Genomic DNA, 20,324 nt, shown 5'->3' with positions numbered 1-20,324 from the left:
TCTTAGGCTGCCTAGGCGAAAGACCAAAATAAAAAAATAATAAAATAAAGAAAGGATTGTGCATGGTATTGTATAATATATATTATATATTATATATCATATATTATTTATATATACACACCACACACACGCTCTAGGAATTAAAAAAAAATAATAATAATAATAACTCGGTTGAGTCAATCAAGTTAACTCGATCGGCTTGGTCAATTCGACGCCGAGTCGGTCGATTGACTAAGTGGCACCTAAATGAGAAAACGCCACAATCAGGCAGCGCCTAACACCTAGGCACGACTTTTACAACATTAACCATAATCATGCAAAAATCATTAACCATAATCATGCATCGTTAAAAAACCTTGCTAGAAAAACTTGGTTAAGGAAAAGAGTACATGATGGATATGTGTATAACCATGTGTTACACTAGTTGCCTCATTAGAAATCTTAGACTAAGAAAACCTAGTGGGAAAAACTTAACTAAGGAAAAAGAGTACAACCAAATGCCTTCAAGGCTTAAACTTTAAGATTATGAGGGCCTTTCGGACCAATTAATCAAGAACACCTAGAGCTTGTTGCCCCCCCCTGAAGACAATAGTCTTCCAAGCCTACGCATGTTAAGAACAAGCTGTTTGTAATAGTTTTGATAATACCAAATGTTTTTAGAAAAACCCCTAAGTCTCGAAGTATAGGCTTAATGTTGTAAGTTCGCTAAGTAAACTAAGAGCTCGAATACAACTGGTCAAATGAATTAAATCTGGAAATATTTAGGCTCAAAGTAAACTTAAGTGAACAATTAGAAGTTTCGTGCTGTAAGTTTACTTGTAAATCGATCAGAAGACAACTCGAGACATCAAGCAAGATCGCAGGAAGAATAAGGGTCTGCGAGACATCAACTAAGTCTCGAGACATCAGTCTAGCGCATGAGACATCGATTGGCGCTTGAGAGATCAGAACTGATTGAGAGGTCGAATGGTCTGTGCATATACAACTTGATAAATTAATTCAAGTTTGGAGAAGAAGAATATCATGGAGTTTAAAATATTGGGAGACACTAATGATGGATGATGAAGTAGTTTTCGCGGTGGATGGAAAGAAGTAAGTGTTAAAACGGGAAGAAGTTCCCGAGTATCGTTCTCTAAGGACGGCAAGGAGGGAATTTGAGCGGTAAGGGGATTAAGCACAAGAGTGTTTAGTGTTCGAAAGCTAATCCAAACATAGTAAGAAATGTGCATGAAACATCATGAAAATAAGGAACAAAACGTTGGAAACAATCAATTGGAAAAGAGGATTTGGATCTTGCTACTCATATAGGTATCATTGATTTCCTAAGGTATTAAGCTAGCAACACTTAGATAATGAAAATGAGACAAGGTCACTCACACCACCGCCACTCTCGTGGTCAATGGACTCACTTCTTAGACCGTAATGTCATCCTCATGATCACTAGGCTAGAAGAGGCATTTTGTCAAACACGTTATGTGCCTCTTGTCTTCCACTCTCCCTTTTCTCAAAGGTGAGAGGGAAATGTGCTAGGCTAGGCTAAGGAGTAACTCTACTCTCGTAGATGAGACTCCTTCTCCAAACACCTCTCATATAGGTTGATCACCTCTACACAAGAGTCAAAGTGGATCACCACTCACACAATCAAACTCATAATCAAGCAATTGCAAAACCTAATTGATCAATTCAAAGCTCAAGAATATCCATACAACATTGCTCAATCCAAATCCACAAAGATCTATCTAATCATACTTGGAATTGAAATAGCAAAAGGCAAAAGTAATGACAAGAAGTTAAAATGAAGACTTAGCTAGAAATTGAACTTTTAACTTGAACTTGAATTTGAACTTGAATGTTGATCACAATCTTGCAACAATGGAATTCCTCTCTAATTCTAATCTAAACCTAAGAATTGCAATGTAGAGTGAATTGGGAGAGATCTCTCTAGGCTAATCCTAGAGAGAGAAATATTCTAAGGTGTGGAATGAGGGATCTAAGTCTAAGTCCTCTGAAAATTAGCTCAATTCTCCTTTTAAACTTGCAAAAACCACCCAACTTCGCGATGGACGCACGGCTGGACGCGCGTCCACTACGCGTCCAGCGTGCCTGCTGCTTCGGCTTGCGTTTGGACGCGGGGTGGACGCGGGCGTCCGCCCCGGCGTCCGATTTCACACTCTCTGAACTTTGGTTCGGCCTCTGATGGACGCGGGCGTCCATTAGAGAGCTCTTTAATTCTGCTCTGTTTCTGCTGTTTTGGGACGTTGGACGCGGGCTGGACGCACGCTGGACGCGCGTCCACTACGCGTCCAAGGCACGTCCAAGGCCTATTTTGCCTTCCAACTTCGGTTTGTAAATCATTCTCCGAAATATTGCCATTTTCCACCTTTTTGCACTTCTTTTTACCTACAAAACAATTAACAAAGCATAGAACGGGGTACTAAAACAATATAAAGCATTTTAAGGCAATTTAAGACTAAACCATTCATAAAAGCCTTAACTTGTATACTAAACGATCCACAAATAACCTTATAAAAGTGGTATCTTTTGCACTTATCAATGGAGAAGAACATCAGAACATGGAAGAAGGAATTAACGGCTCCAAGTGTCTCAAGTGAAAGTCCACGTCAAATTCCACCACAAATGGTCAAAAGTGTGCACCAGACAAGGCATGGTCTTTTGCCTTAAACAAGGCATGGCGGGAAATATAAAAAGGATAACCAAAAGAAGAAAGAAGATAATATATCCAAGAAAGTGGAATATAGAATATCCACTAAAAGACAAAGTGGCTCAAGTTACCAAGCCACCACTCCATGAAAACATGCTGAACATATGCAAGTCCCATAATCGGCATGGGATCAAGATTTCAAACGGAATAATTCTCCCTCCAACGGAATTATTCCTCAACTCTCTATAAGATGCTCTTGAAGATTGAAGACAATAAAAGGGGGTTACGAATTTTAGAGAAATAGATTTGAATATAAAGAGATCTATCTAGCTTACACAAGTGCAATCGAGAAGTAAAGTGCTAAACTGAGAATATCTTCCAGATATTCACAAGTGCGAGAAAACACACTTAGGGTGTGTTTGGTAACCCGTAAATGACTTTCGGAAAATATTTTCCGAGTTTTCTGTGTTTGGCAATGTCCGGAAAATGTGGTCAACGGAAAATGTTTTCCGTTGACCAAGGAAAATCAGTTCATTTTTCCGGAAAATGACTTACGGAATTTTTTTCCGTAAGTCATTNTAGGTTGATCACCTCTACACAAGAGTCAAAGTGGATCACCACTCACACAATCAAACTCATAATCAAGCAATTGCAAAACCTAATTGATCAATTCAAAGCTCAAGAATATCCATACAACATTGCTCAATCCAAATCCACAAAGATCTATCTAATCATACTTGGAATTGAAATAGCAAAAGGCAAAAGTAATGACAAGAAGTTAAAATGAAGACTTAGCTAGAAATTGAACTTTTAACTTGAACTTGAATTTGAACTTGAATGTTGATCACAATCTTGCAACAATGGAATTCCTCTCTAATTCTAATCTAAACCTAAGAATTGCAATGTAGAGTGAATTGGGAGAGATCTCTCTAGGCTAATCCTAGAGAGAGAAATATTCTAAGGTGTGGAATGAGGGATCTAAGTCTAAGTCCTCTGAAAATTAGCTCAATTCTCCTTTTAAACTTGCAAAAACCACCCAACTTCGCGATGGACGCACGGCTGGACGCGCGTCCACTACGCGTCCAGCGTGCCTGCTGCTTCGGCTTGCGTTTGGACGCGGGGTGGACGCGGGCGTCCGCCCCGGCGTCCGATTTCACACTCTCTGAACTTTGGTTCGGCCTCTGATGGACGCGGGCGTCCATTAGAGAGCTCTTTAATTCTGCTCTGTTTCTGCTGTTTTGGGACGTTGGACGCGGGCTGGACGCACGCTGGACGCGCGTCCACTACGCGTCCAAGGCACGTCCAAGGCCTATTTTGCCTTCCAACTTCGGTTTGTAAATCATTCTCCGAAATATTGCCATTTTCCACCTTTTTGCACTTCTTTTTACCTACAAAACAATTAACAAAGCATAGAACGGGGTACTAAAACAATATAAAGCATTTTAAGGCAATTTAAGACTAAACCATTCATAAAAGCCTTAACTTGTATACTAAACGATCCACAAATAACCTTATAAAAGTGGTATCTTTTGCACTTATCAATGGAGAAGAACATCAGAACATGGAAGAAGGAATTAACGGCTCCAAGTGTCTCAAGTGAAAGTCCACGTCAAATTCCACCACAAATGGTCAAAAGTGTGCACCAGACAAGGCATGGTCTTTTGCCTTAAACAAGGCATGGCGGGAAATATAAAAAGGATAACCAAAAGAAGAAAGAAGATAATATATCCAAGAAAGTGGAATATAGAATATCCACTAAAAGACAAAGTGGCTCAAGTTACCAAGCCACCACTCCATGAAAACATGCTGAACATATGCAAGTCCCATAATCGGCATGGGATCAAGATTTCAAACGGAATAATTCTCCCTCCAACGGAATTATTCCTCAACTCTCTATAAGATGCTCTTGAAGATTGAAGACAATAAAAGGGGGTTACGAATTTTAGAGAAATAGATTTGAATATAAAGAGATCTATCTAGCTTACACAAGTGCAATCGAGAAGTAAAGTGCTAAACTGAGAATATCTTCCAGATATTCACAAGTGCGAGAAAACACACTTAGGGTGTGTTTGGTAACCCGTAAATGACTTTCGGAAAATATTTTCCGAGTTTTCTGTGTTTGGCAATGTCCGGAAAATGTGGTCAACGGAAAATGTTTTCCGTTGCCCAAGGAAAATCAGTTCATTTTTCCGGAAAATGACTTACGGAAAAAAATTTCGTAAGTCATTTTCCGGAAAAATGAAGTGATTTTCCTTGGTCAACGGAAAACATTGTCCGTTGACCACATTTTCCGGACATTGCCAAACACAGAAAACTCGGAAAATATTTTCCGAGTTTTCTGTGTTTGGCAATGTCCGGAAAATGTGGTCAACGGAAAATGTTTTCCGTTGCCCAAGGAAAATCAGTTCATTTTTCCGGAAAATGACTTACGGAAAAAAATTTCGTAAGTCATTTTCCGGAAAAATGAAGTGATTTTCCTTGGTCAACGGAAAACATTGTCCGTTGACCACATTTTCCGGACATTGCCAAACACAGAAAACTCGGAAAATATTTTCCGAGTTTTCTGTGTTTGGCAATGTCCGGAAAATGTGGTCAACGGAAAATGTTTTCCGTTGCCCAAGGAAAATCAGTTCATTTTTCCGGAAAATGACTTACGGAAAAAAATTTCGTAAGTCATTTTCCGGAAAAATGAAGTGATTTTCCTTGGTCAACGGAAAACATTGTCCGTTGACCACATTTTCCGGACATTGCCAAACACAGAAAACTCGGAAAATATTTTCCGAGTTTTCTGTGTTTGGCAATGTCCGGAAAATGTGGTCAACGGAAAATGTTTTCCGTTGCCCAAGGAAAATCAGTTCATTTTTCCGGAAAATGACTTACGGAAAAAAATTTCGTAAGTCATTTTCCGGAAAAATGAAGTGATTTTCCTTGGTCAACGGAAAACATTGTCCGTTGACCACATTTTCCGGACATTGCCAAACACAGAAAACTCGGAAAATATTTTCCGAGTTTTCTGTGTTTGGCAATGTCCGGAAAATGTGGTCAACGGACAATGTTTTCCGTTGACCAAGGAAAATCAGTTCATTTTTCCGGAAAATGACTTACGGAATTTTTTTCCGTAAGTCATTTTACGGAATCGCCAAAATAGCTGTTTCGCATGTATTCGACCAAAACCAAGTCATATCACCCATGACCATGGACCAAGGAGGTGGGGAAACCGCCGAAAACCTTTGCTACATTTTTTTTAATTTTTTATTTTTTTAATAAATTATACTCTTTTTATTAAATACCATTATTTCAATAACTATTATAATTTTTTATATTTTAAATAAAACAATTAGAATGTGTAATTATACAATTCTATCCATTTTCTAGAAAATGAACCAAACACACAAAGACAGTTTTCCATAATACATCCAAACACTGGAAATGAAATTGTTTTCTGGAAAATGACTCATTTTCCGGAAAGCATTTTCCAGAAGTCATTTTCCTGCTTTCCAAACGGACCCTTACTGTTTGAGAGAGTTCTAAAGCTTAACGCCATATATATCAAGACGGTGATCAAGGTTATTTTTGCAAGAATACATTCAATGGCAAGCCACTGATTAGATTAGAGATTGAAGATCAACCGTTATCAAACAACCACCTTACTTTGGAGAAAGTAAGAAGAGGCGGAGTAGCTGGAGGCTGTCTTGTGAAAAACCCGAGAGAGGCGGAGTAATAGGAAGGGAGCTAAAAACCTGAGGATTGAGGCTGGCTTGGTGATCAAAGCTCAAGTGCTCGTCATTGTACTAAAGGGAAGTTAGTGTAATCTTTCTAGGGAGTTTTTAAAAGAAAAGTGGAAATAAGCAGTGTTGGCCGAACCACTTAAAAATCTCTCTCGCATTTACATACTACTTTTATTTCTCGCTAACGTATTTAACCTCTCGCATTGCATAGCATCATTAATCAACCTCTCGAAAGATCAAACCTCGTGCTAACATAAAAGGGGATAGCATTTCCGCTGTGTCCAAAACTCTATCTTCAACTTGTCAGAAGTTGGACCTAAAATTCCTAAGTCCACTATCCATGAGAGGTCGATAAAGATTTGTAAAAATCTTATACAATTCTATTCACCCCCCCCCTCTAGACTTGTACCCAATCCCCTCTGGACCAACAATTGGTATCAAAGTAAGTTCTTTGATCGATATAAACCTTTGTTTATATTGCCTAGAGATCTTTCTTTGAATCTTTCAAAACCATTTTTAAAGCACGAGATAATTTTAAATATGGACAACATGTTATCCAGTCATCTCTTGTTTGATCTTAGCAGGTTCAACGACTGGAAAACACGCATGCTTGCGTACTTATCAGCCCTCCATGATGAGATGGCTGAAGTAATAACATCTCAACTAGTCAAGATAATGATGGTCAACGCTGCTACTGAGCAAACAACCACCACACCCCAATATATCCCTAAGACAATGGAAGAATGGACGACTGATGATTGTAAGAGGAAGACAGAGAAAGAAAAAAGAATAAGGATAGAACATCAAACTGAAGAGGAGAGAAAGATTGATCAGAAAATGACCAATTTCAAATTTGGTCCAAGAGTGACAACGATAAAAAAATTGGGCTAAATGCTGTATGATCTAGCAGCTGCAACTGGCATCTCATCTCACAGGAATGCATCAACTGGTGGAGAGATGGGGTGATCGAAGGAGAGTTCATTGGAGAAGCATTCAGGACTTATAGGCACCTGGATGTTACTGAAGACAACATCAGTCTTGTAGATGAAAAGGATCCCCCAAAGACACGAGAATCCATCAACAAGAAAAGGGAAGCAAACAAGAAGTAAGCTCTCGTGATCCACTCTCACCATACTACTTATCTTTCGTTGCTGTATAAACTGTTGTTCATGTATTTATCATGTTTTGCTAAGTATAAACTCTATTGTCAAACACTCCTACTATTTTATATGATTATATTGTTAGTGGGGTGTTGCGTGAGTTTTCATATTCTTAGCACATTAGAAGCATACTTGCCAAACTTGCCTTATGCGCTGAAAATAAAATCAAGTTAAAAATGTTTTTCAAAATTCAACCATAAATGTAAGTATAAGTATTGGCATCACCAAAAAGGTGGAAATTGTTAGGAACAAGCCGTTTATAATAGTTTTGATGATACCAAATGTTTTTAGAAAAACCCCTAAGTCTCGAAGTATAGGCTAAATGTTGTAAGTTCGCTAAGTAAACTAAGAGCTCGAATACAACCGGTCAAATGAATTAAATCCGGAAATATTTAGGCTCAAAGTAAACTTAATTGAATAATTAGAAGTTTCGTGTTGTAAGTTTACTTGTAAATCAATCAGAAGACAACTCGAGACATCAAGCAAGATCGTAGGAAGAATAAGGGTCTGCGAGACATCAACTAAGTCTCGAGACACCAGTCTAGCGCACGAGACATCGACTGGCGCTCGAGAGATCAGAACTGATCGAGAAGTCGAATGGTCTGTGCATATACAACTTGATAAATTAATTCAAGTTTGGAGAAGAAGAATATTATGGAGTTTAAAATTTTGGGAGACACCAATGATGGAGAAGAACATCAGAACATGGGAGAAAGAATTAATGGCTCCAAGTGTCTCAAGTGAAAGTCCACGTCAGATTCCACCACAAACGGTCAAAAGTGTGCACCGGACATGGCATGGTCTTTTGCCTTAAACAAGGCATGGTTGGAAATATAAAAAGGATAACCAAAAGAAGAAAGAAGATAATATATCCAAGAAAGTGGAATATAGAATATCCACTAAAAGACATAGTGGCTCAAGTTACCAAGCCACCACTCCATGAAAACATGCTGAACATATGCAAGTCTTATAATCGGCATGGGATCAAGATTTCAAACAGAATAATTCTCCCTCCAACGGAATTATTCCTCAACTCTCTATAAGAGGCTCTTGAAGATTGAAGACAAAAAAAAAGGGGTTACGGATTTTAGATAAATAGATTTGAACATAAAGAGATCTATCTAGCTTACACAAGTGCGATCGAGAAGTAAAGTGCTAAATTGAGAATATCTTCCAGATATTCACAAGTGTGAGAAAACACACTTACTGTTTGAGAGAGTTCTAAAGCTTAACACCATACATATCAAGACAGTGATCAAGGCTATTCTTGCAAGAATACATTCAACGGAAAGCCATTGATAAGATTGGAGATTGAAGATCAACCGTAAACAACCACCTTACTTTGGAGAAAGTAAGAAGAGGCGGAGTAGCTGGAGGCTGTCTAGTGAAAAACCTGGGAGAGGCAGAGTAATAGGAAGCGAGCGAAAAACCTGAGGCTTGAGGCTGGCTTGGTGATCAAAGCTCAAATGCTCATCATTGTACTGAAGGGAAGTAAGTCCAATCTTTATATGGAGTTTCTAGAAAAAGAGTGGAAGTAGGCAGTGTTGGCCGAACCACTTAAAAATCTCTCTCACATTTACATACTGCTTTTATTTCTCGCTAACGTATTTAACCTCTCGCATTGCATAGCATCATTATTCAACCTCTCGAAAGATCAAACCCTGTGCTAACATAAAAGGGGATAACATTCCTGCTGCGTCCAAAACTCTATCTTCAACTTGTGAGAAATTGGACCTGAACATCCTAAGTCCACTATCCACGAGAGGTCGATAAAGATTTATAAAAATCTTATACAAGTCTATTCACCCCCCCCATCTAGACTTGTACCCCATCCCCTCGGGACAAAAAACGCATCCCAATTTTGTGAACATATTTTTCAAAGGTTGATATAGACAGGGACTTGGTGAACAAATCAGCTAGATTGTTACTTAAGCAAACCTTCTGAACAATAATTTTACCACTCTTCTAGAGTTCATGCGGATAAAAGGACTTCGGTACAATGTGCTTTGTAAGGTTTCTCTTAATGTATTCATTACTCGTCTGTGCAACATATGTCGTATTGTCCTCATAAAGGACAGTGGGAATATCATCTTTGCTCTCTATATTGCACAAGTTATTGATATAATGTATCAACGAGGGTTTATGCAAGGGGTGGCTGGGTATCTTGACCCTAAATCTCATTGAGACCAAGAATCCTCCAAATACATGCCAATGAATGTGTACATCAAACATTAGCAAGACACAAACACAAATCCTTCATAAACGCAAGAACCCTAAGTTAGTGTTCTTCCCCTTTTTCGCAATAATCACAAATTAAGCATCAATATGGATAATACAACCCTAACTCTAGCCCATAAACTAACTACTCATGATTAAATAGCATAAAGAAAACAAAAACACAAATAATAAACATAAATTTTACAAAAGAAAAGAAATAAGGGAAAGAAAGTTTCTCAATTGAAATGGGTGGTAGAATCTTGAAATCCAAGCTTCAAATCCAAGATTACAGGCTTCAAAAGTGTTAAATAACATAAATCTAAGTCTAATATAACCTAAAAATATGAAAGGAAGTGAAGGGAAGTGTCTAGGGTTCAACCATAGGTCCAAACCGAGTTCAAAATGCTCAAAATGAGCTTAAATACAAACAAAGCAAGAGTCACACGACCACCTACACGGGCCATGTAAGTGGCCAAGTGCCAACTCTCTAGAAATTACATTTCTCACCGTGTAAGCAAAATTCTGTGCAACTATTTTGACTTCTAGGCTATTTTACAACCCCAAAACCATTTCAGTGGCCTTTATAGTTTTCAATAAAGTTGTATCCATTTAAATTGTCTTTCCAATGGCGCAATAATCACCTCATTTGGACACTCCTAGGCTGAGATATGGTCAAAATATCGAACAGTGACAGATTTTGACAAAATCTGTAACTTTAAACGATTTTGACCCGTTTGGATTTCTTTTTAAGCTTTAATGTCTGCATAATAGTTGTAGCCCTTTGAGTACTATTTCCAATGGCATAAGAATAACTCAATTTGGATATTTCTAGGCTGAGATATCGTCCAAATACCGAACAGTGACCGATCTATGCGAGAATTTCAGCTTTTTGGCACTTGTTCAACTTTTACCTTGGTTTGTCCATATGATCAAAACCATTGAAAATACCACTCTTAGGATCCCTTAGAAGTATTGTATCCATCTTCTTAGCTTCTCCTTGATTCCCATGGACTCCAAATGCATCCAAAATGTCCTTTTGACTCTAGTTCCATCCAAAATGCATGAAAATATTCATCTTTACTTCCAAATCCAAACTCCTTGCAAAATAACACAATTTAGTCATAATCTCATTAAATTTGGAATGATCAATAAGAAAAATTACTTAGTAAAAAGTGGAAAAATATAGACGAACAAACACTTATCAAAAGGCCTAGAGCCAGCCGTAGAGTTCAAAGAAATAACACTAGATCCATCCTGTACAAATCGAAGGGTGAAGATAAGAAAATGCCTCACAGATGGTTTGCGCGAAATAATTATTCAAGTCCTACAGGTATTCACATGGGGACCAGAGGACATGCCGCGAGTAAGCCGATCAGTAATTACGCACCGGCTGGCGGTAGATCCCACACATAGGCCCGTTAAGCAAAAATGTCAACATTTGTCCGCTGAGCGAAGGGTGTTCGTAAAGAAGAAGGTAGAAATGTTGCCATCTATCGGCCACATACGAGAAACCATGTACCCCGAGTGGCTGGCTAATGTGGTTCTGGCCCTAAAACCCCTGACTTGGTGAATGTGCGTGGACTATACAGACTTAAACAAAGATTGCCCTCAAGACCCATTCCCGTTACCACGTACTAATCAGTTGATAGATGAGACAACCGGGTGTGAGCTCTTATGTTTCATGGATGCTTTTAAGAGATATCATCAAATTTTCATGGCTGAGGAAGACGATGAAAAAATAGCATTTGTAACCACGAATGGGGTATATTGCTACTGAGTAATGGCCTTCAGGTTAAAGAACTCAAGATCCACTTTCACCAGAATGGTTGTGGAAGTCTTCAAAGACTTGCTGGGGAACATAATGGAAGCATATGTGGATGATATTCTTGTCAAAAGTATGAATGTCGAAACCCACCCAGAGTACCTAACGCGATGCTTCGAAGCTATGGAACAGCACAACCTGTGCCTAAATCCGAAGAAATGCGCTTCCGCAGTAACTAGAGGGAAATTCTTGGGCTTCATGGTGACCCACAGGGGGATAGAAGTCAATCTTGAAAAGGCCCAAAATATCCTAAAGTAAGTATTTTCTACAACATATTCAATCATACAACAATATGTTTACTTTTACGTCAATGGAGGGATGAATTGATAAAGATATCAATGTTGGTAGTTTGCCACCAATTTTCCATTTGAATTGCTAGAATTTTCATTTGATGGGTAGTTTATTACCTATGGATGGGAACAAGGCTAAGTATGCACTACACAACTTTAAATTCATGATTCGGATAATGAACATAGAAATAAAATGTGTGTTGTCAGGTTCGTAACTTCGTATACTATTTTAACTTAATTTTTTAAGCATTTATTCAAATTTTTAATTCTAATTGCAACATTTTTTATAATAGTTATTTACTAAATAATTTTGTAAGAAAGAAAGTAATGTACAAGAATTACAAGAAGATATTGTTGTTGATATCCAATCTTCATTAGATGAACATAATGTTTTGGTTAAGTAATTTAGAATGGCGAGTGGTGTAGGAAAGGGGTGATGGTGAAAATGTGGGTGTAATGTCGCTCCACGAGGGATTGGGACTATAGCGCGTACTTGAGTGGTTACCTAAATTCTAGTCACTAAGGTATTGGAACCCATAAGGATCCAAGCAAATCATTAGCTTAGGGAATTTAGCACCTAATATATTTTTGGGGTTTTTGGATGCTAGGGAATACAAGTTTAAATCTAGAAACTTCAATGGGAAAAGATGGGTTAAATTAGGGGTATTGCTCTATTGATGCTTTAACAACTTAAGGTTGGGGGAGAACAATTTACCTAGTCTTGAGGCAGAGCACATATAATTCCTAGCCATAACAAGGATTAGAGCAAAGATTGCCCCACTTTCGTGGTGTATCAACCCAAGTTCTTGAAGAAAAAAAGCATATTTAAGCCCCAATCTACCCTTATTTTCATAGAAGAAAAATGGGTTTGAAATTGGGAAGGCTCAAGTATTCTATCCGATTTCCATTAAGTCGAATGACTTTCCAAACACAAGTAACAATTGCTACGTATCATGATAAGCTCCCAAGACACCTAATATTTGAGCATGAATAAGGGTGTTTTATAGCATTTTTAGCATCCTTAAGTGATAATCTTGTGAGATTTTGTGCTTTAAATTCATTAACCACACACAAAGCTACCTTTGGTATAAATTGAGACATTTTAGAGGTCCCAGGAGCTATTAGGAACAAGGAACAAGCTAAACGAGCAAACCGAGCAAGTCAGGAGCCCCGAAGGACCCAGATTGATGCCTACACGCGTGTAGGTGGCGTGGACGCAACACTACGGAAATGTTTCTAGGGCGAAATTTCGGAGACTATTTAAGGCAACTTGATAGAATTTCAAAGGATGTCTGATTTTCCAAGTTCCATTTCTCCATTTCTTCTTCATTTCTTAGTTTTTAGGATAGTTTAGTCTTTCAATTTCCCCTTGTAAATGAAGACTTGAAGCTTGGATTGAAGAAACAATTTCATTTACTAGGTGATCTCTATTACAATCTTATCTATTTTTTTTATCTTGCTCTTAGATTGAATTAGCTATTGCTCTTGAATTCTTGATTATGTGTGGCTAGTTTAATCTAGGGTTTGGATTGTGTGAAGCTATGTTGCTAGTGTGATGATCTTATTTCTTATTTTGGATTCAATTGCTTTGTTGTGGGAATTCCTATTCTTGTCTATTGATTGTTGTTTTGATGAGATCTTGTATGGATTTGGCCAATCTATTGTGAGATTGAGTTCTTGGCTCTATCATGGTTTGATTAGAGTTGAGATTGAAGCTTTGTGGCAATCATAGATCCTATTGACTTCATGTTAGGAATAGTAGAAAAGTGTATAGCTAAGGTGTTTGATAAAATGTCTCTTAGGACTTTGGTTACTAAAAGGCACTCCTAAGTCTAAGAAGCCCTAGTACACAGAGGTGGAAAAGGACTAAGAAGACACACTCTTGAATAGCCAACATCATTGCTCTGTTTATCCTTTGCCTGAGACACACTAGGATGCAACATAGATGAACACGATCCAATCCTTTATTTTCTTATATTTGTTTGCTTATATTTGTTTTCTTATATCTTATTTCATTCAAATTGCCTCCCTTATGATCCTTTACACCTCGCAACCACCATTCACCACACTCACCACCTATACTCAATGCCTCACATGACTCGATTGAATGAATGTTATCGCACTTGACACACCTCCGCGTCCCTCCTTCGAGACCGACACTCGAGGAGTCATAGACTCTTCGTTTTATTCTTACACACACATCCATAGTATCTTGACAACTCACCCCTACGTAAAAAAAATGAATCATCATATCAATTATTACAAAAAAAAAAAATTAAAGACCCAAATCAAACTCAAGAACCCTAGGTGGGTTTGTTTATCCCCTTTATGCAATAACTACATTTATAGCATCAATAGGAGCAATAACACCCTAATCTAACCCAAATAGAAAACTACTCACTCATTGGAAGCATAAACATAGCAAATATATGCAAGGAAATCATAAACATAGCAATAAATGTTAAATGAGAAGAAAGAGGAAAAGTAAAGACTTCTCTATTAAATGAAGATGAAGAGATTGGTGGAATCCACTCCAAATCCGCAAAACAAAGCCTCCAATGTGTATCTAAGTGTAAATCTATGTTATTCTAAGCTAATGTTGGCTATAGGAATGATAGAGAATAAGTCTAAGCTAGCTATGGTTTGGAGCTTCACAAAATTTCAGTAAAAACGCATAAAAAGAAAACAGTACAGATTGAAATGGCTACCTACACGAGCCGTGTAGGTGCCCGTGTTGGTGACGAGGCTTAGAAAATCCAGTGGAGGTAAACGGCAACTTACACAGCCCATGTGGGTGGCTGTGTAGGTGCCTCTTGCTTTGTTCCTTGCTTTGTTTCGCACTCCGCTGCTCCTATCATTCCTTGAGTGGGGTCCTATGCTACCAAAATCGATCCAATGTGCTCCAAAATGCTCCTTGTGCTACTCGTTGTGGGCAAATTGCACCTATAAACACAAAACACACAAATGAGTAATAAATCACGCTCAGGTATAGACACTTAGCTCACAAAAATAGATAAATATGGGGTAAAAAGGTGTTTAGAAATAGAGCTATCAGCTAGGGATGCAATAGAAGCAAATCCAAGGGTAGAAGTAAAGATGAAGTTGATTGCGAAGTGCAATAAGGATGCTAGAACATATAACTTGCCAAGAGTGTAAGTCATTGTTTATTATCCATGATTTGGATGCACATTTGGATGAGCGAGACATATTGGTCAAGACAAAATATGGATTGCTTAAGAGGATTAGTGAGTTGAATCCAGCGTATCTACCCCTACAATATCCTATTTTGTTACCTTAGGATGAAGATGGTTATAGGGAGGATATTGGCTTGCATGTTGCTAGAGTTGGTAGATCATCTTGTTGAGGCATAAATATTGTCTGAAAATAGTGTGGTACACAGGTTTTGGTTCTTGGGTTGTCACTAACATCATCAGATCCTCGGTTGCCATTCAAGTTCCAAAGGAGACAATTCTCACTAATGTTGTCTTATGCAATGACGATAAATAAGAGTCAAATACTCAAGTCAAAGTCTTTCAAATGTTGATTTATTTTTAAAGAAACATGTTTTTGTACATTGACAATTATATGTGGCTCTATCTAGAGTTAGCAACCCCAAGGATTTGAAATTAGTTATTCCAAGTGAGAATGAAAAGTATTCTTCTTAATGACAAATATTGTATACAAGGAATTTTTTAACAATTTGTAACTACAATTGGTAAATTATTGTTTTTGAATTTAGTCATTTTGCAAAATATGTATGTAGTATAGATTAACGAGTTTGTAATAAATGACATAAATCTATGTTTAGTTTGAATAATTTTTACAAATTTAATATTGTAACTACTTATTCATCTTTAATTTTTTTGAAATAATTTGATAATTATTCATCCCGTGCACAGGTGGCGCACTAGTTCTACCAAAAAGTAGAAGAAGAAAAGATGAGCATGCTATTCATATTTCATAGTCATATGAAATTGTTATTTCAAGAGTTGCAGATAAACAATAGAAAAACATGTGGAAGGTAGCTTATAGTAATCACAACCATTACTAAAGCATTGCAGTATTATATTTAATATTTATACAAGTAGGATGTAGAAACAACGAACGTCTAACAAATACATATATATATATATATATATATATATATATATAGAGAGAGAGAGAGAGAGAGAGAGAAAGAGAGAGAGAGAGAGAGAGAGAGAAAGAGAGAGAGAGAGAATTCAGTTCTTGTTCAGTGGATGTCTCCCGTGCGATTGTGCGGTTGCTTTAGATGCATAATTTTCTTCTTAAGGTGTGTGATTTGTATGCTTAAAATGCGTGAGTATTTAAACTTAAAGGTGAGTGAACCTAAAGCTTAAGGTGCGTGAGTTGTTGAAACTTATGGTGCGCCATTTTAAAACCTTAGGTGCATGGTTTGTGTTCTTAAGGTGCGTGGCTTGTGTACTTAAGGTGCGTCAGCCTAAAGCTTTAGGTGCACGTGGTTTGTGTTTTTAAGGTGCTTTGTTTGTGTGCTTAAGGTGCGTGATTTGTATGCTTAAAGTGCGTCATTCTAATTCTTAAGGTGTGCAACCGCACAACCGCACAGGAACCCTTCCCGTACCTGAACCCTTCCACACACACACACACACACACATACACACACACACACACACACACACACACACACATATATATATATTCAACGGTTCAAGCATTTAATCGAAAGTTCTAATAAAAAATGATAGATAATACCATTTACCAAGGATAATGAGCAATCTCGTACTGATAACGTGTTGTGAGTTATGATGTTTCTTCGTGTGGTTGATCTTCAGTGAAAGTTTGTTGTACAATTCGAGATAAGTAGGGGGAGGAGAAAGAAAATTAAGGCTGAAAGTTGTGAGAAAATAGAATGCTCGGTGAAATCTCATTAGTAACTGAAAAGTTCATACAACATGTAAAATACTAAAATCTAGGAAAACTACTAAACCAATAAGATAATGGTCATATATTTATATTATTTATGACACAAATATAATTTTTTTTTAACTCAAAACACTATCTTTCATTACGTAATAGGGAACTCAAAGGTACAAGTTGGGGGCTCAAATAGCCAATACCTAGAGTCTCTATACAACATTGTGGATTTGGCCAACTCATAGGCCTGAGTATTTCTAGTTCTAGCTACAAATTTTATGGACACATGATTGAGCGAAGCCATGATCGCCTTGCATTCCTTTGTGATTACACCAGCATAGGAGCGGTCTTCGACATGGCTATTTAGGTTATTACACGCATTCATGCAGTCCAAAAAAATTGTAACCGAACCCCAGCCTTAGCCTTTAATTCATGATAGTGCCTCTTTGATTGCCCAAAGTTCAGCTAAGTAGGGATACATGCAGCAAATTCTCGTACCCGCACGGGCCCCTACATATTGATTTTCTTTATTATGAACAATAGCACCATAACCAGCCAAACCATGGTTTTCAAATAAGGCTGCATCAACGAAACAACGCAGACCAAAACTGAGATGACCCTGTTCATTCTTTGCGGTTGGTAATAGAGCCTTTTTCTTTTCTTGAGCCTCTTGCCATGATCTAATCCAACCTTCAGCTTGATGCCATATCTGATTTGCAATAAAGGGTTCGTTGTTCCATACCAGATCATTCCTTGCGCACCAGATAGACCAAATGATCACTGTCACTTTCCGCATAGTGTCGATATCTGCGTTTTCCATATTTGCCTCAAGAAAATTCGTAACTTTTTAAAACACAATTATGGGATTTGATTACTTTTCTATTAAAGACCTCATTTCTTAATTAAAAACATGTATCATTTTATCTTATTAGTAATATGATTTTTAAGTTCGAATTAGTTCTTTTAAATTTCTATTTTAATTATTTTTGTTCATATTAATGTTTTGGATGTCATTATATTAGGATAAATTACTTTGATTTTTATTTTTGTATTTTTAAAATATTTATTCTCATTATAGAATTATATATAACTAAATATTAATATTGCTAATCATTCTAATTCGACCCTATTATCAAATATGCAAAATCCTTTTACTAAAATCCAATAACATAACAAATATTTAATTCTCATTCTAATTTTAGTTTTCACGTGGAAACCAAATATACCCTAAAACATCTTTCTTAGTCGGACAAATTTGTAAATTTGGTGTACGCGCACGTCCAATCGTGGTTGCTATTTCGAAGCGGGAATTCGAGGTTCGGGGCGGTGTGAGGGGTAGGTGCCAGAAACATCGGGTTCGGATCTTTGTGGTTTTGTTTTGTTATGGCCTACAGGGCTGCTTAGTGGGCCCTATCTTTTGCTTTTGGGCTTTTGTAGGCTGTAAAACCATGCACTTTTTTGTTTCTTTCTTTTTCACTTTCTCGGCTTTATTAGGAGACAATCGTTATATCGTGGGCTACGGTGCACATAGCAATGTACACCCTGGTCCAAAATGACGTCGTTTCGATGTTAGTAGACGAGGACACAAATGACTACAGGAAACTCATTATCTATAGTACACAATCATTTTCTAGAATACACAGAACGTTTACTTAGAATACACAGAATTTTTGCCCAGAATACACAGAAAATTGACACAAAATACATAGAACTCATCCTCCTAACATTCGAATGCACAAACACATCACAACCTTTGTTAATAACATGAATACATAGAATATTGACACAAAATACACAGAACTCATCCTCATAAACATTCGAATGCACAAACACATCGCAACATGTGTTACTAACATGAATACACAGAACGGTTGCCTAGAATACACAAAATGATTGCCTGGAATACACAGAACGATTACCTAGAATACATAAAATATTAACATAAATACACAGACCGACCGAAACGGGAAGCGTGATTCCAAAAAAAAGGAACAGTTAATTTACAATGCTCAAAACGGCGTCGTTTACGTACGTGGTGCACATTGCTATGTGCACCGTGGTGCACGGTATAATTTGCCATTAGGAGAATTATTAAAGACCATAGAAAGTCTATTAAGATTAATGGATATGCACTATACAAACTAATGGTCAACCCAATTTTTCTTTTTATATAGTAGGTTTGGTTTATATTATAAGTCCAAAATGAAGTAATAATTCTAGAAATATAAGATTTTTTTTCTTATATGGGGTACTAGAGTAACAATAAACCTATATATATTATGATATGAAAATTTATGGCGAAAACGTTAATGTAGTTAGGATAACATAGACACATTCATTGAACATGCACACCAATAATATTACTATACAATCATATCGTTCAGACAATTTTGTAATCTAATAACATAAACTCTAGATGTTTTAGAATTGTAAATGATCTTATTTTAAAGTTTTATTTACATTTTTTTTTGAGTATGTATGGATTTTATATTAACCAGATAGTCACTAGTACTATTGTACTAGACACAATAGCCTAGTTTGACAATCAACTATTAGTGGTTAACAGATTGTGTTAATGGTTAGCAAATAGTAGATTGCGTTAACGGGCTTGACAAGTGGATTGTATCAACAGTTTGTAAAAAAAATTATAAAATTAACTGTTTAGGTTAGTGGTTAATATGTAAAATCACATATGAAGATGATGATGATGATAATAAGGGGAGCCGCACACCACCTTGGTAGAAAAAGTGGAATGGAGCTTTGAAGTTCCTATAATAGGAGCCTCAAGGCTCCATAAGTTTGTCTGCCCACATTGATGGGCAGGCATGCGAATTGGCTTCTGATATACACGGTATAATTTATTATTATTATTATTAAGGGACGTTTTGAGGAAAGATTAATCATTCCCCAAAATGTCAAACTGATATGCTACAAATTGTAACGTTTTAGTTTCCAGCAGTTTGCTCCAAACCGTTGAATAACCAAACATCTTCTTTGATGTTTTGACCTTGATCAAAACGCCAAAGTGGCAGACCAACAAAACTTTTGACGGATATGTCATTTACCAAACATGCCCAATAACACACAAACAAGTTTGATAAATTGATCAAATTGTTATTTTATATTAACCAAATAGTCACTAGTACTACTACTACACATTGACCTTTTTGGTTTAAACCAGTCAATTATGGACAACCTAGATTAGTTTAGCTTTCTGTGATCATTTACTGATTAGGGTCACAAAGTGGCAAATATGGACTTTCCTGTAAATTAAGAATGCAATGAAAAGATACATACTTGTAAATTATTTCGAATGTTAACTAGCATAAACAAAAAATATATATTTAAGTTCTTACTCATGTTATCTAAAAATGTAATTTTTATTGAAAACCAATATTCCAACATAACATTTATTAAAGGAAATTCCAAACATAACATCAAAATTTAAAAAAATTGCAATTGTCCAATGCTTATAGACTTCCCATCAATTGATTAAACAAGTTGATTGACCACAGGAGATTGGAACACAATCCAAGCCATCTCCATTGGACT

The 20,324-nt window shown here is 37.0% G+C and overlaps 1 protein-coding gene across 1 annotated transcript; it reads right to left on the bottom strand.

Moving 5' to 3' along the window:
* Positions 1-17,202: 17,202 nt before the first annotated feature.
* LOC116004060 lies at positions 17,203-17,592 on the bottom strand. Its single transcript, XM_031243997.1, has one exon. The coding sequence runs from the start codon at positions 17,590-17,592 to the stop codon at positions 17,203-17,205; it is 390 nt and encodes a 129-aa protein (XP_031099857.1).
* Positions 17,593-20,324: the final 2,732 nt, after the last annotated feature.

The sequence above is a fragment of the Ipomoea triloba genome, chromosome 14 (assembly GCF_003576645.1).
Source record: "Ipomoea triloba cultivar NCNSP0323 chromosome 14, ASM357664v1".
Lineage (NCBI taxonomy): Eukaryota > Viridiplantae > Streptophyta > Magnoliopsida > Solanales > Convolvulaceae > Ipomoea > Ipomoea triloba.
This window is presented reverse-complemented; position numbering and strand designations above follow the sequence as displayed.

Coding starts and splice junctions, on each gene's coding strand:
- LOC116004060 (XM_031243997.1), bottom strand. CDS start 17,592: ATGGAAAACGCAGATATCGACACTATGCGGAAAGTGACAGTGATCATT.